This window comes from Taeniopygia guttata, chromosome 2 (genome assembly GCF_048771995.1).
Source record: "Taeniopygia guttata chromosome 2, bTaeGut7.mat, whole genome shotgun sequence".
In the NCBI taxonomy this organism is placed as follows: Eukaryota; Metazoa; Chordata; class Aves; order Passeriformes; family Estrildidae; genus Taeniopygia; species Taeniopygia guttata.
In genome coordinates this window covers 31,084,401-31,097,831 of record NC_133026.1, presented here as the reverse complement: position 1 = coordinate 31,097,831, position 13,431 = coordinate 31,084,401, and the positions used below count along the sequence as shown (strand labels likewise).

At 39.6% G+C, this 13,431-nt stretch overlaps 1 protein-coding gene across 18 annotated transcripts in view; it reads right to left on the bottom strand.

Moving 5' to 3' along the window:
- ITGB8 (integrin subunit beta 8) overlaps positions 1-13,431 on the bottom strand; it is a 90,304-nt gene that overhangs the window by 28,921 nt on the left and 47,952 nt on the right. For 5 of the 18 annotated variants that reach the window (XM_072925588.1, XM_032746706.3, XM_072925587.1 and 2 more), the window contains 2 exons: positions 12,233-12,358; positions 265-1,868 (listed from right to left, as the gene is read on the bottom strand). In XM_072925588.1, coding sequence (XP_072781689.1) covers positions 1,695-1,868; positions 12,233-12,358 — 300 coding nt within the window. In that variant the 3' untranslated portion in view covers positions 265-1,694. Of the gene's footprint in view, positions 1-264; positions 1,869-3,122; positions 3,784-5,939; positions 7,054-11,882; positions 12,359-13,431 lie in introns of those variants that run through there. The other 13 variants (XR_012054541.1, XM_072925586.1, XM_072925584.1 and 10 more) reach the window with 7 other exon arrangements.

The following is a 13,431-nucleotide window of genomic DNA, read 5'->3' as shown; positions in this document are numbered from 1 at the left end:
TGCCAATAGTCCATGATATTTGATAATAGGGTGTGTAATAAACTAACTTATCTCTAACTGATCCATAAGAATGTGTGGCACATCTTATTCCTCTTTTAGGCCTTCAGTTTAAATAGTGTATAAAAAAGAAATTTGAATAGAATTAAAATTCTATTACATATATAAATGGGATGCAGCCATAGAACATTGCATGTTACAAGAATTACATATTATTTTGAGTAAGCAAAAAGAAACACCAAATGATTATGTGGAAGAAGACATGAGTTAACCTAGCTAGCCACTGGATGGCACAATTGCTTTATTTAACTGTTGCAAAACTGGGTTGTTTTTCCTTCAGATTTAATTGAATAAACAAATCAACCCAGATATAAAGGTGTTATTTACAGTGTAATAATCCAAACTGGAAAACCATCATACTCTAAGTAGGAAGTATAGATTATTACTGTGCAATTTAAGATGTTCTGTTAACACCACTACTTTAACACATCAACCAACCAAAACAACTCTATGAGCAATTTTCCCAGTACTGGGATTTGCTTTTTGTGCTGTTTATGCAGCTCCAGTGTCATCATATTTGTGAATAAAAGAAAAAAAAAAGTAAAATGGCTGAAAATGTAAAGTATAAAGGTCTATCACATGAAATTTGGCTTCCTGATCAAAAACTTATTGTTTTAAAAATAAACTATTATTAATAGGCCTAAGCACTGAAGTTTTGGAAGTGCTCCTAATTTCCCCATTGCTCTTTTTGGACCCTTAAAAAGAGGTTTTACTATTTCAAGGCCTGTTTCATGGTGTCAAGTGTACTGAAATTCTTAATGCTTTTTCTTGCTGGCATTCTTTGGATCCACACCTTTTTTCCTCCCTGGAGGAAAAGTGAGAAGATGCCAATAATTCATAACATAGAAGGCTATGACATATGACTTTTACCTCCTGTGGGATATGTTCCTATTTACCCAAACACTATTTCAAGAAAAAAACAATCATGTAAGACTGATATTCAACCTTGGAAGTACAGCAATAATACACAGCAACAGCAGCAGCAGCATCCTTTTGATAGAGTTTACTGGCAGCTTCTTGCTCTTGTGGGACCACTCCTTCCCAACTCCATCTTCAGCAGTGATTTTGGCTGGTTTCTCATGAGGAAATATAAACACAGTGAGAAAGAACTGCAAAGTGGGTGGGCACCGTTGTTTGCCCAAATCAACCACAGGAAAAAGCTTAAGAACTGCTGATTTAACTCTTGTGGTTTCCTAAAAAACAATAATAAAAAATAAAAGCAGGAGAAAGAGAGATTTGCACGATCACTTAATTTTCAATTGGCCACTTGCCATTCATAACTTCTGAAAGATGAAATCAGCATACAGCTCTTAAATGTAAAAGTTTCTTCCAGTTTGGTGTTTGAATAAAATGGTACTTGGGGACACAAGATATGGGAACGACTGTGTTCCTCTACCCTTTCCAAAGGTTGGCTGTTGCTGGCCTATTGGCACACCAACCTGCCAATGGGCATATGCATTGTTTCCACCCTTTGTCTGCCAACCAAATAAATGGGGACATGAAGGAGTGTGCTGGGGTTATCAGGGAAAGATGTGGAGATTTCTTGTAGATGAAGAACAACCAGATTTCATCATATCCACAACTCATGCTTTTTAAACTTGTTTTAAAGTCTGAAAAGTGCAATCAGATACCTAGTTTTAGACACACATAAAAAAAAGAGAAAATAAATAAGTAACATTACCCTTGAAGGCTGTCAAAGCACAAAGCCACAATGGAAAGGCTGAGACTAACTCCAAGGATTTGCATGTGGAAACCATGGCATGTGGCCAGTCCCAAATCCCAGGGACGCCTCTCTCGCAGCAAAGCAAATTCTGTAATAGGCATAATTCAAAACCAGAAGAATAAACGGTATTTGTATGAATAGCTGACCAGTTCATCTGTGGAGGAGGGATCCCCTTGAAGAGGGAAAGGAGTAGTACTCCTGAGACCTAAAACCACTGGATGAAGCAGAAAAAAACATGTACTTAATATTACCAAACACTCCTACACAAACCCAAAGCATGATCATAGAGGAAGAACTAATTTTTCTGTAAGGAGAAGTCTTGGCATACCACCAGTCTGTAGCACACAAGTCAGCTCTCCTATAGAAGGCATATTAGTTAGGGATCCTAATTCTTTTTCTTCAGACTGCTTAAAATGAGGAAAAGAAGGGGCAAAAAGGAGTGTGTTACATTAGCAGAGACTGCTGCAGTGGGCAGAGGGCCTGTGAGAATCAGGGCACTGTTTGCAGGGCCCAAGTCATGAACTGGGGTGGGATTTCCCCATGGGGTTTCTCTTGACCTTGCCCCTGATGGCTACAGCCCCGCAGCTCTGTCGTACTGCTCTCAACCTTCTCCTGTTTTATAAATCAGCCGCCAGAAAAAGTGTTGAGGAAAGCATGACAGGTCAGGGAGGTCCAGTTGTGGTGCTTTGGACTGGGTACGCCTGAGTGGCTTCTTTCAGGTGGTCATGTTCCATTTGCGTGACCTTCAGAGCAAAATCTGACATTTAGAGACACAAACATGCCAGTACTCATGAACCTTCTATGGATGCCATATTTACATACCACAAAGCTATCATGTGTTCAAGCCTCCACATGAGGGATTTGCACACCATGAAAAATATGAATTATCCCAAATATATTGCCCGAAACTTCTGTTTTATACCATATTCAGTTCTCAGTCCATAGTCACTCAGTCATAGTTCTTTCCTTAGGCAGCAGTACAAGACCTGTGGGCACTCCTTTTAGTGTACTCACAGCTGTGAAAATTACATTCAGCTGTTACTTTTTCAACACATAAATTACTTTTCCAACACATAACTCTGACAGCTAAAGAACAACAAGCTACTAAAATATTAAAAAGACAGTAATCTCAGTATCAGTCTAACGTTACTCTAAATAAGTGGATTTTACACCCACAGCAAAGACCCACAGCCATTTATAAAACTGGAGTTCTGCCATACTGAATCAGATCTCAAAGCTATGTGCTGTAAAATGATGGTTGTAACCAAATATAAGTTTTATTTCACACAAAGGGATCTCTTGCTGTTTGTGGCTTGCAACATCAGTAAAGTTCTATGTGCTCTGTTCTCTTGATGATTGCTTTAATTTATTTTATAAGAAATAAGCACTGAATGTACAGAATGGAAGATTTCTATCCACAAAACTCTTACTTCAGTGATACCAAAAAACCAGCTGATTTTGCCCAAGGATCCAGTAGGTCTAAATAACTCCATGTATTAATCTGTTCTAAGTGGGGTTAAGGCAATATCATCCCACCTCCATGTGGGATCTTCTCTTCTGGGGACTTCCCCATATTCATTAAAAGAAGAAAGTATTGTGGACTGCAACCATGTGGTTTGTCATCACCATGACCTGTTGACAAAGATGTGTGCCATTGGTCACCTCTTAGTCTTGCCCTTGCAGACTCTGCCCACGGAATCATATATTGACCCATTATCAGGAGTACTTGCAAAGAGGCCAAAGGAACAGCAGTTTTAGGTTGAGCTTGGTGACTGTGTTGTTTTGGGTCAGCCCTTGGAGACAGTCACGTCTGGACAGTTGAAACCAGCTTTGCTGCCACAATTCCACTGAAGACAGAAATGCTTTGACATGAAGTTGCTTAAATTTTAACTTAGGGTTTGTAAATGCACTTCAGGATCTTCTGTGCTGAAAATGTTGCAGGTGTGAACAAGATGCTGTTCTACTGTAGCCCAGCTTCTGTGCTGCCAAGCAGATGCAGTTGCCTGTTGGGCATGAGGGAAATGCTGAGATGCCAGACGGTGTGTTACAGCATCTCTCCTCACTCCCCTGTACTTGCTAGTGTGCCTTGTGAGGGACCACCTGAGTAAAGCACTGGGGAGTGCATGTGTAATCTCATTCCCTCCTCTCCTGGGTCTCTGCCCTGGCCCTCAAAGGCAAATCAGAGCTGATTTTACACCCACAGCAAAGACTGTAGCAGATGGACAAGGCGAGGACTAATTCAGAGCAGCTATAATGTTCAACTTCCAAGTTTTTATAGTCATATGGGGATAATTCTGTATAATCTGCATTTCTAGGAAAAGGGCATAGATGGCAGCTGTGGATATTATATAATATTTTGCCTTGCTAGCTCTATGGATGCAGTCTGTACCTGACCTTGGATGCTGCAGCCAGAACAGATGTTGTGGACATCTGAGGCTTTCCTTGAAATTTTGTGGACAGGGATGATATTACCCTGTTGTAGTGGACAAACTTCAGTTTAATGTGGGAAAGGGAAGATTGTGAGAAGGAACATTTTCCATAGGAAATATAAGAATGGACTATACAAGGAACATTTGGCACTTCTCTGATATGTCATATATATTCCACAAGCTTTTCAAACCCAACTCATGAGTGGGAAGAGAGCATGAATTGCAGAACAGTTGCATAATATTTGGTCTAATATGACACTTTTAGCCTGGAGCAGTTTTGTGAATCTCAGATTACCCATGGTCTTTCTCAAGAAATCTAATTAAACTTCAAAGATGTTCCCACTAATTGAGCCCTATAACTTCAGCATCAGGAATGACATCAGAACCTTTGGAAAGGAAAAAGATGAATACTGCAAGAAAAAAAAAAGTAGGAAAAAATGCTTTTAGTAGGCTATTGACCATGGGCCAAGCCACGCCCTCAGCTATGTGCATGCTATTCCCACTGAAGCTAAAAGGATTTGTATATGCCTCGAAGTAGACTATGGTTCTTCCATGGCCAGATTAAGAATACACATTCAAAGTCAATGTATGCTACAAATGTCACTGAATTGAGTTTCTTTATATACCTTTTTCTTTAGTGAAGAGTATCTGTCTGCTTTGTAAAGGAGTGTGATGGTTGTAGCTTTTCCTTTCTAGCAGATCCATAGCAAATTCTTGTGAGCTGTACCACTGACCACCTGCACAGAGGAAGTCTCTTGAAGAGGGGAACAATGATGTGTGCTTATGAGTTAACCAGACTCCACATATCTCACAGACTTATAGAACTATCCAGATTGGAATGGACCTTGAGATGTCTCTAGTCCAACCTCTTGTTCAAAGGAGAGCAATGCTGCCTTGGAAAAGTTTACTTAAGACATTGTACATCTGGATTTAAAAAGCACTGAAGAACAGAGACCCCACAGCTCCTCTGAGCAATCTCTTAGAATGCTTAATTACCCTCAGAATGAACATTCTTCTGAATATCCAGTCTCAAACTCCCATTCCAGCCTCTGTCCATTTCCTTACCATGAATCTTGGTGAAGAAGCTGATTCCATTGCTTGATCACCCAACAGTTGCCCATAGGCACTGGCAAGCTGCTCTTTGGTGCCCTGGAGCCACCTCCTATTGAGGGTGAACAAGCCCTTGGCCTCTTCTGACTGGGCAAGTGTTGAAATCCTGACCATCTCAGAAGCCATTCTCTGAACTTGCTCAAAGTCCTCAATGACTTTCTTGTACTGAGACCCAAAAGTGGATGCAGTATCTAGGTGTGGTATTACCGAATGCTAAGTAAAATGGGGACAATTTCTTCCATCATTTCCTTTGCTATGATTTCATAAATACAACCCAAGATGGTGCTGTTGGCATGCTTTGGTGCCAGGACTCTCTGCTGTCACACATTCAGCGTAAACCACCAGGCTTCACAGATCCTTCTCAGCAGAGCTGTCTCTGCAATAGGCAAACTCTTGTCTAGATTGGTGCAATGGGTTAGTCAGTCCCAGGTGCAGGATTTGGCATTTGCTCTCGCTGAGTGTCACAAGGCTCCTGTCAGTCCCTTCTTTCAGCCTGTCAAGATGTCTACCCTTATCTAAATACACACCCCATGTGGAGAAGCATCCTGTGGAAAATACCTTAACAGATTTCAGTCACGATGACTCTTACTTTTCAGATTTATCCCAGTAGTCTTTTCTTCTTTTTAATTTTCCGCTTCTTGTGATTCAAAAATGTAGGGGCGCATTTGGTACTGTGCTGTGCCAAAAATTGGCAGAATCTCTGCCAAAATTTTAAAGTTCAAAACTTTAATCTTTGAACAAAACTTAGGTGTGAAGTTGTGATTTACCATGCCCCCAAGAGACTGTATTTAAGATGATAGTCATTATAGTAGAGGATATGATAATCCTTGTTTTAACTTTTTTCAGGTAAGTTCTTGTTTTCTCTCTCATTTTCACTGTTGTCTAAGAAACAATCCTTTCCATTGCCATAACTGTATCTAATGAAAAGTTCAGCATACAATTCATAGTTTTATCTAATTAAAAATTCAGCTTATAATTCAGGGAGAACTTGCTTACCAAATGATTTAGTTTGCAGATGCTATAATTTATAGCAGGACTGTTTAGGGCCCATATATAACATTTTCATCTTCCATGAGTCTTGCACAGGACATTAAGTGCCTGAGAGCATTTTCCGAAGTCCTGCACTCAGACAGACTTGGTGTTGTAATTACTTCCCTGGGCAGCCCGTTTCAGTGCCCAAGCACCCTCTGGGTGAAGAACCTTTCCCTGATATCCAACCTAAACATCCCTGACACAACTCCAGGACATTTCCTCAAGTCCTGTTACTGATCACCACAGAGAAGACATCAGTGCCTGCCCCTCCTGTTCCCCTCATGAAGTTGTAGCTAGAAAGAAGTTTTCCCTCAGTCTCCTCCAGGCTGAAAAGACCAAATGACCTCAACTGCTCCACATATGTCTTCTCCTCCAGAACCTTCTTCATCCTTGTGGTCCTCCTTTGGACACTCTTAACAGCTTCATGCCCTTATTATATTGTGCTGCCCAAAACTGCACACAGGGATCGAGGTGAGGTCTCCCCAGTGTAGAGCAGAGTGGGACAGTCCCCTCCCTTGCCAAGCAGGTGATGCTTGCACCTGGTGCCTGATGCACCCCAGGATATGTGTGGCCCTCCTGGCTGCCAGGGAACTATTGGAAGTTAATGTAAAAGGAGCAGCTGGCAACAGAGACTTCTTTGGGAACAGATGTTGTAGCTGTCCAAAAAGGCAAAAAGAAGGAAGAACACAAGAAGCACCTTTCCTGCAGGGAGAGAGGGAGAGTCAGGTAAGCATTGCCTCTGTGGAAAAGCCAGCATATGTGTGTACGGATGTCAGAGTCAGATAGCTGGTCCAGAGGGAAGTGGGTTAATGGAGACATTCATAGAGGACACATTGCAGTTGCTGAATATTTTGTCTTAAAAAAAGCTGTTTACTTCTGCCGAGACCTAGGCTGGCAGATGACATAACTGGGAATGTCATATCAGCAAGTGAAAGCAAGCATGACTCCAGTAATAGGTTTCTCTTAACTGGATTGTATGTGCCCTCTCTTAATGCAAATGCCCTTCTGGAATTAGGATGTCCAGCAGGAAGGGAAGAGGAGCAAAATTCTCTGATCCAGCACAAGGTTCAGACATATAGGCATATATATAGGAATATAGGCAAACATACAATTTTCCTACAAAGTGCAAAGCTGTTTAACCTCAGAGGTAGTGGGATGCAATGGGTAGAATTTAGGTAACCATTAAGCACACATTGAAGAGAGGAGATAGGAAATTTGGAGGAAAAGATTTTCATGCTGGAAAAAAAAGCTGGAGACCAGGACTTTAGTGAGAACGTTCTGTGAAGCCTTTACTATAGCCTGTGCAGAACTGGAGACAGAAATAGAAAGGCAGAGCTGTAATACTGGAGGAGATATCTTGCAGAGATTTCTGCTTCACAGGAATAATGCTATGCACTGAAAAAGCAGAAGTTATGAAGGAGAGAAAAAAGAGAGGGAGAGAGACAGAGATCTTTCTTGAGCTGACAGGGAACTGAACTTCTAGCACTTGTATGCAAGAGAGCTGTGAGGAATCATCTTTCCTTCATTCAATGGTTTCAGAGCTAAACAGGAAAGTATGCTATAATTCAGTATATGACCTTTGTTAAGGAGGAAAAAAAGACAATTCTGTATCAAATGAAATCATAAAAATGTTATAAAGCATTATAAAATGAAAAGGAAGAAACATCATTATTTCTCTAGTAAATAGGTGGGTTGTGTACATTCTGAATTTTGAAAACGGCTCTACTTCATCCTTGTCAGAATGTCAGTGATAGGAGAGGATCTGAAAAGTGCTGCAAAGATGATCAAGGATAAGGACAGGCTTTGGTATAAATGATTCTGTATGCTTGGACTTCACAGTCTGAGAAAGGTGACCTGGGGACACATGACAAGTTTTCCAGAGAAGAGTGGCTGGAGTTCAATGTCCCCTCTCTTTGCTTGGCTGCCTATAACTCCTGCATTCCAAGTGCTGCATTCAAAACCAGAGGAAGCTCTTCTTCATGCAGCAGTTCCAGACTTGGTGGCTGACTCTTTTTTTAATTTTTATTTTTAAAAATAATTTTTATAATTTTATATTTTTATACATTTTTAAAATATTAATATTTTTTAAAGTAAGCTCAATGGCACATGCCTGAAAGTGAGGGTTATGGATTTACCAAAGGAATTAGATTTAGGAAATTCCGAAAAATTACTTGAGGCTAGGGGACCTCATACACAGTTCGAGTGTGCTTATGCTTTCCATGGCTTGGCTCCACTGCTGGAGACAGATACAACCATGCTAGATGGACTCCAGGGTTGAAAAAAACCTGGCTATTCTCATGGGTACTGATATAAAAAGTAAGGACTCTTGTTGGAACATGGTTCTGGTGCTGTGAGAGTGCTTGTCATTCTATAATGATAAGGAAGGAGGGCACAGCATCATTCTTCTTTCTTGTGAATACTGTAAAGTAATCCTATTTTAATGACCTCTTGGGAGGCACTGGGGGAAATAAAGCATTTAAAAATATTATTCCAAGGGGGAGCTCAAAAATACTTGAATAAAGGAAAGTTCTTCAAGAAAGTCCCTCACATCATAACCCTCACAATTAGCGAAATTTCAGGTATGTTATCCTGCTGACTTCAAGGCAGCTGTGTATAAATTGACTATACATTTTATATCCAATAAAACTTCAATAGCCCAGGTGTTGTAATCATATAAAAATTACAATACTGTCCACTTTGCCAAGGCTTGCTGAGGAATAGTAATTCCCTTGTTTCATTAGTTCAAAGGGCAATTGCAGACTTTGCTGGCAAGCACTTGCATTGACCTAAGGAAGAAGCAGGAACCAAGCACTGACCAAGTAAGGGAGAAAATTTGGCAAGGTGAAAACACTTGAATTCCATAGGAATAAGGGCACCAAATGTATAAAATCACTTAAATAATAACAATTAGACTGGGTAATACTTTTCTTTGAGATATTTCAAATGATGCTGACAGACATTTGTTAAATTTTCCTTCCCCACATAAATTAAAAAAAAAAAAAAAATGAAAAGGAGGGAAAAAAAGTTACTGAGTACAATAAAACACTTGACAAAAAGCCAGCTAATTAGACAAGCAAAGTTCTTGGTTAGTACAGGAAATTACAGTAAATGATGCATTGCATTATTTTCAGATAGTTTAAGTCCAAACTGCCTATTTTTTTTTTTTTTTTTTTTTTGGTGGATAAAAAGGGGACAAATAGAAAAAGTAAGAATACTCCACAATATTTGCTAGCAGAAATTCTTGGTGATCCAAGAGAGAACATCATCTAAGACAATAAATAAAGCTTCTTATATTTTGGATCACCAAACATGTTCTGTAAAAGGTTGTGTTTTTTTTAAAAGAAGGAATATAACATATTACATTAATGTTTCTAAACTGCTATATATCTGATATCAAAGTGGATCTTATGTTTGATATTTAAAGCTGCTCAGCATGTTCACTTCTAACAGAGTCTTCAACTGAACAACAAAGGCCAAGCAATTTCACAGAAGTGAACCTTGGACAAAACTGTTGAAAGCAGAGTTTGTTTGATTTTGGGTCTGGAAATTAATCTACTTGGTTTTTATTTTAGACATCATGAAACACTTTCAGTCTGTCACACAATAATAAATCTTCCTTCTGAGAATGACACATTTTGGATTTGCAAAATGATCTGACACATTATCTTTTCCTTCTTTGGGCCAAATGATTCTGTCTTTCAAAAAATCAAATGCATGAGGAAAAAAGCTTCTGCTTTCAAAGGCATGAGATAAAAACTGTCTAAGGAAACATTAATTTATTATTTTTGACATTGTGATTAGGACCTATTTGTGAACCAAAAATCCCTGGATAAGGTGCTGCGTCTGTCTTCTGTGTTTTAAGTTTAATGTGCTAGGCAGCAGCCAAAAAGCATAAAAGCACAAAGAATAAACAAAGACACCAGGGAACACTTCAAGTCACAGTTTCAACATGATAGCAGCTAGCCTATAACAGACACAGGAATTCTAAAAGGAAGATCCTGCTATGCAAATGAAATTAGTAGAGGAATCCCATTTTAAGCACATACAAAAAAGGTGTGTGAGACTATGCCTGCATATAGATTGACAGGCTGCTTAGCAATCAGAGATGGACTTCTTGATGCTGAGGAAAGGTTAATTTGGATGAATATACAGATAGACACACACAGAAAGTTATGCAGAAAGAAATGCTTATAAATGAAAAAAGAAACTGTCATCAGAATAGAGATACTAGAGGAGAAATACATCTCTGGGCTTTGTATGTTGCAAACACCTTGCAGAAGCTGTGATTTAAAGCTTACAGCAGGAGAATTCTTGTAGGTATCTGTGAGCTGGGTAGTACACCAAGATAAAAGCCCAGCTTCTTAACTCTGGAAAGGAGCAGGGGAATGGGACTGCACCTGACCAAGTTCAGAGATACTCTGTTTAGCTTTGCACTACAGACTTTAACTTGGTCTTTTCTGCCCAAAAGTAAAAAAGCTTTCCACATCAGCTGTTTCCTAATGAAGCCCTCTGATCCTATGCCTGAAATTTTCAAAGAAGACGCAGGTAGAGCTCAATTTAGATATAGAGAGATACACAAGAAGAGGAGAAAAGAAGCTGAGAAAGACAGGAAGTATTTATTTTAGCTGTTGTGGGTTTTTTTCCACAGGAGCCTGGGTGTAGCTGCAAAATGATTCAAGGAAAGAAGCCACCCATAAACACCCCTGAAGACAAGGACAATCCAGATAACACCATGGTTAAGTTGTATATATCTTTGAAATTCCTGCTTTGTCTAGAGCAGAGTAAAGCAAAAATGGGTCCAAAAATTTTATGAAAAACCCATCCACTGTCCTGTCCCCAGTCTCTTCAGCAGGCCACACACCTTACAGCCTCAGTGATGCTTTCAGAATGCCTGCGGTAAGGCTATGGTCAAAGCCCAAAAAATCAGAAGGGGGTTTCTGAGAAAGGCTTCTGTGAGTAGTTTCGAGAGCTCAGGAACACCACTCAGAAACAGGTCCTGGGCTCTTCAGATTGCTCAGGCATAAACAAGAGGCTTAGGATGAGGCATAGAGCCCCAAAAGGGGGACTTGGCAGGCTGCAGAGCTGAGAGAAATACATCACATGCACCGATTTCAATAAGCATATGTGACATAACTTGGCATTATTATGCTTTCGTGGTTAATAATTTAGTTTTATCTGCTTGCATGCACATAATCTTTATTAAACAGTAACTGCCCTTCATGAATCATGAAGTTCAAGGCCAAGAAAATAATCAGAGACCATGCTAAGCTCTGTGCTGAGGAGACAGAATGGCTTGCAAAAAATAAGGAAAATTCTGCTTTCTGCCACCCACCACAGTTTCCCTGGAATGAGGAACCAGATGATAATGTTGGGGCCTCTTGAGTACTAATAAATCAGACTGGCAGCCTACTTTATATGAATTCTGTACAACCCTACCCAACTTGGACCGCTCTAAGACTCCCAAACAGAAGATGAGCAGCCAGAAGAACTGACAGCACCTGTGTTCTAATCACAGCTTCACACCACCTGCGTTTCTGTAAAACTAGATTTTTATTTACTTTGTACAATACATTAAACTGCTTGGTTAAAACCCCAGGCTAGCAGGAATGCATTTCCAAGGTTCTTGTCTTTGTTGAAGAACCTGAAAGCAAAAGAAATCACCCACTTGTCAGATTAACTCCTTACTAGTCAAAATCAGTCTGTTGACAAAGTTTTTATTCTTAATTCTAATTATCATCTTTTGGTTATCATGAGGCATATTCAGATACTCACTCAAACAAACACTCCCTAATATTAGTCTCTCTAAATATTGGATCAAATTCTACAGCTACCACAAAAGCAATCATGCAGGCAGAGAAATTCTATAAGAGAATACACCTACATGACTGGTGTCAAAAAAGTGGCTGAAATCAGGATCTCTTTCCTCCTCCAGCTTTAGAGGCTGTAATTTAGGTTTCTTTTCTCTTTGGAGAGTCTGGGCAACAAGTCTTTTCCTTGGCAATGGTATCTGCAAGAAAATAGCAGTTGTGTTATGTTAGAGACACATTTAGGTCCTGTCATACTCTTGCTAACAACTGTGTATATGTGGGTAAAAACTGGCTAAATACAATGCCAGTGTCAAAAACCCTGTAATGACCTGGATATTTAAAAGTATACAGGCATGAATTAGTTACTGGATTACAGAACGAAAGGGAAAGAAAAGAGAAAGAAAGATTTTATACAGAGCACTTACCATAATTTCACAACATACATGATATGCAACACCGCTTGATGCCATGGTCACTGGCTATGGGAGACTTAAGTGTTAACAAAACCTCAGCTTCAAGCTACTGCTAAATGGCAAAATGGAGGCCTATAGCTCTGGCTCAAGTTATATGCTTGAATCCTACATCGGAAATTCAGATCTAGGTTTATATTTACTCTGAGTAATGATAACATGAATGTTTTCTCAAGAAAGAGCTTTCAAGGAAAATGTGTATTTTTTTTAATAGGACTCATTGCTTCTGCTTGCTCTGGGTGTCAGTGAAGGTTGATTATAGCATTTGTGAGAGGAAATTTCTCAGACATAGTCTCACCATGTATATATTAAGATGATGTTCCTTGCTTTGATAAAAGAAGCAAAAAAGATTTACAGATCTCCCCTGTGATATTTATTTATTTTTTCCTTCCAGTTTTGACTTTTTCTTAGTCTTTCTCCTTTATTGGATACTAAGGTACATGACAATTGAGAACACATCATTTATCACTTGAGTCTAGCTCTCTCACTCCTAAATCAAAAACTGAATCATGTTAGCAGCATGGACGGGCAGTTTTACCAGTGATGTCTGGCAGGTGTCTTAATGCCACAGATATCTCTTACTGAGGCACCACAGCAAGTTTTAAATTAGCAAGTTTTAAATGTCCTTATGCAGGGCATATCTAAAGTCCTTTTCAAGAGCAATTTCGTGCCACTGTGCAAAGCAAATGCTATGACTGATTCTGCACAAGGACAGAATGCGTCACCTTCCCCACCAGTGACATGTTCTCACCAGTACTCGTGAAGTGCCCCAAGTATGCAGTGAGCAGCATACATGAGGTATC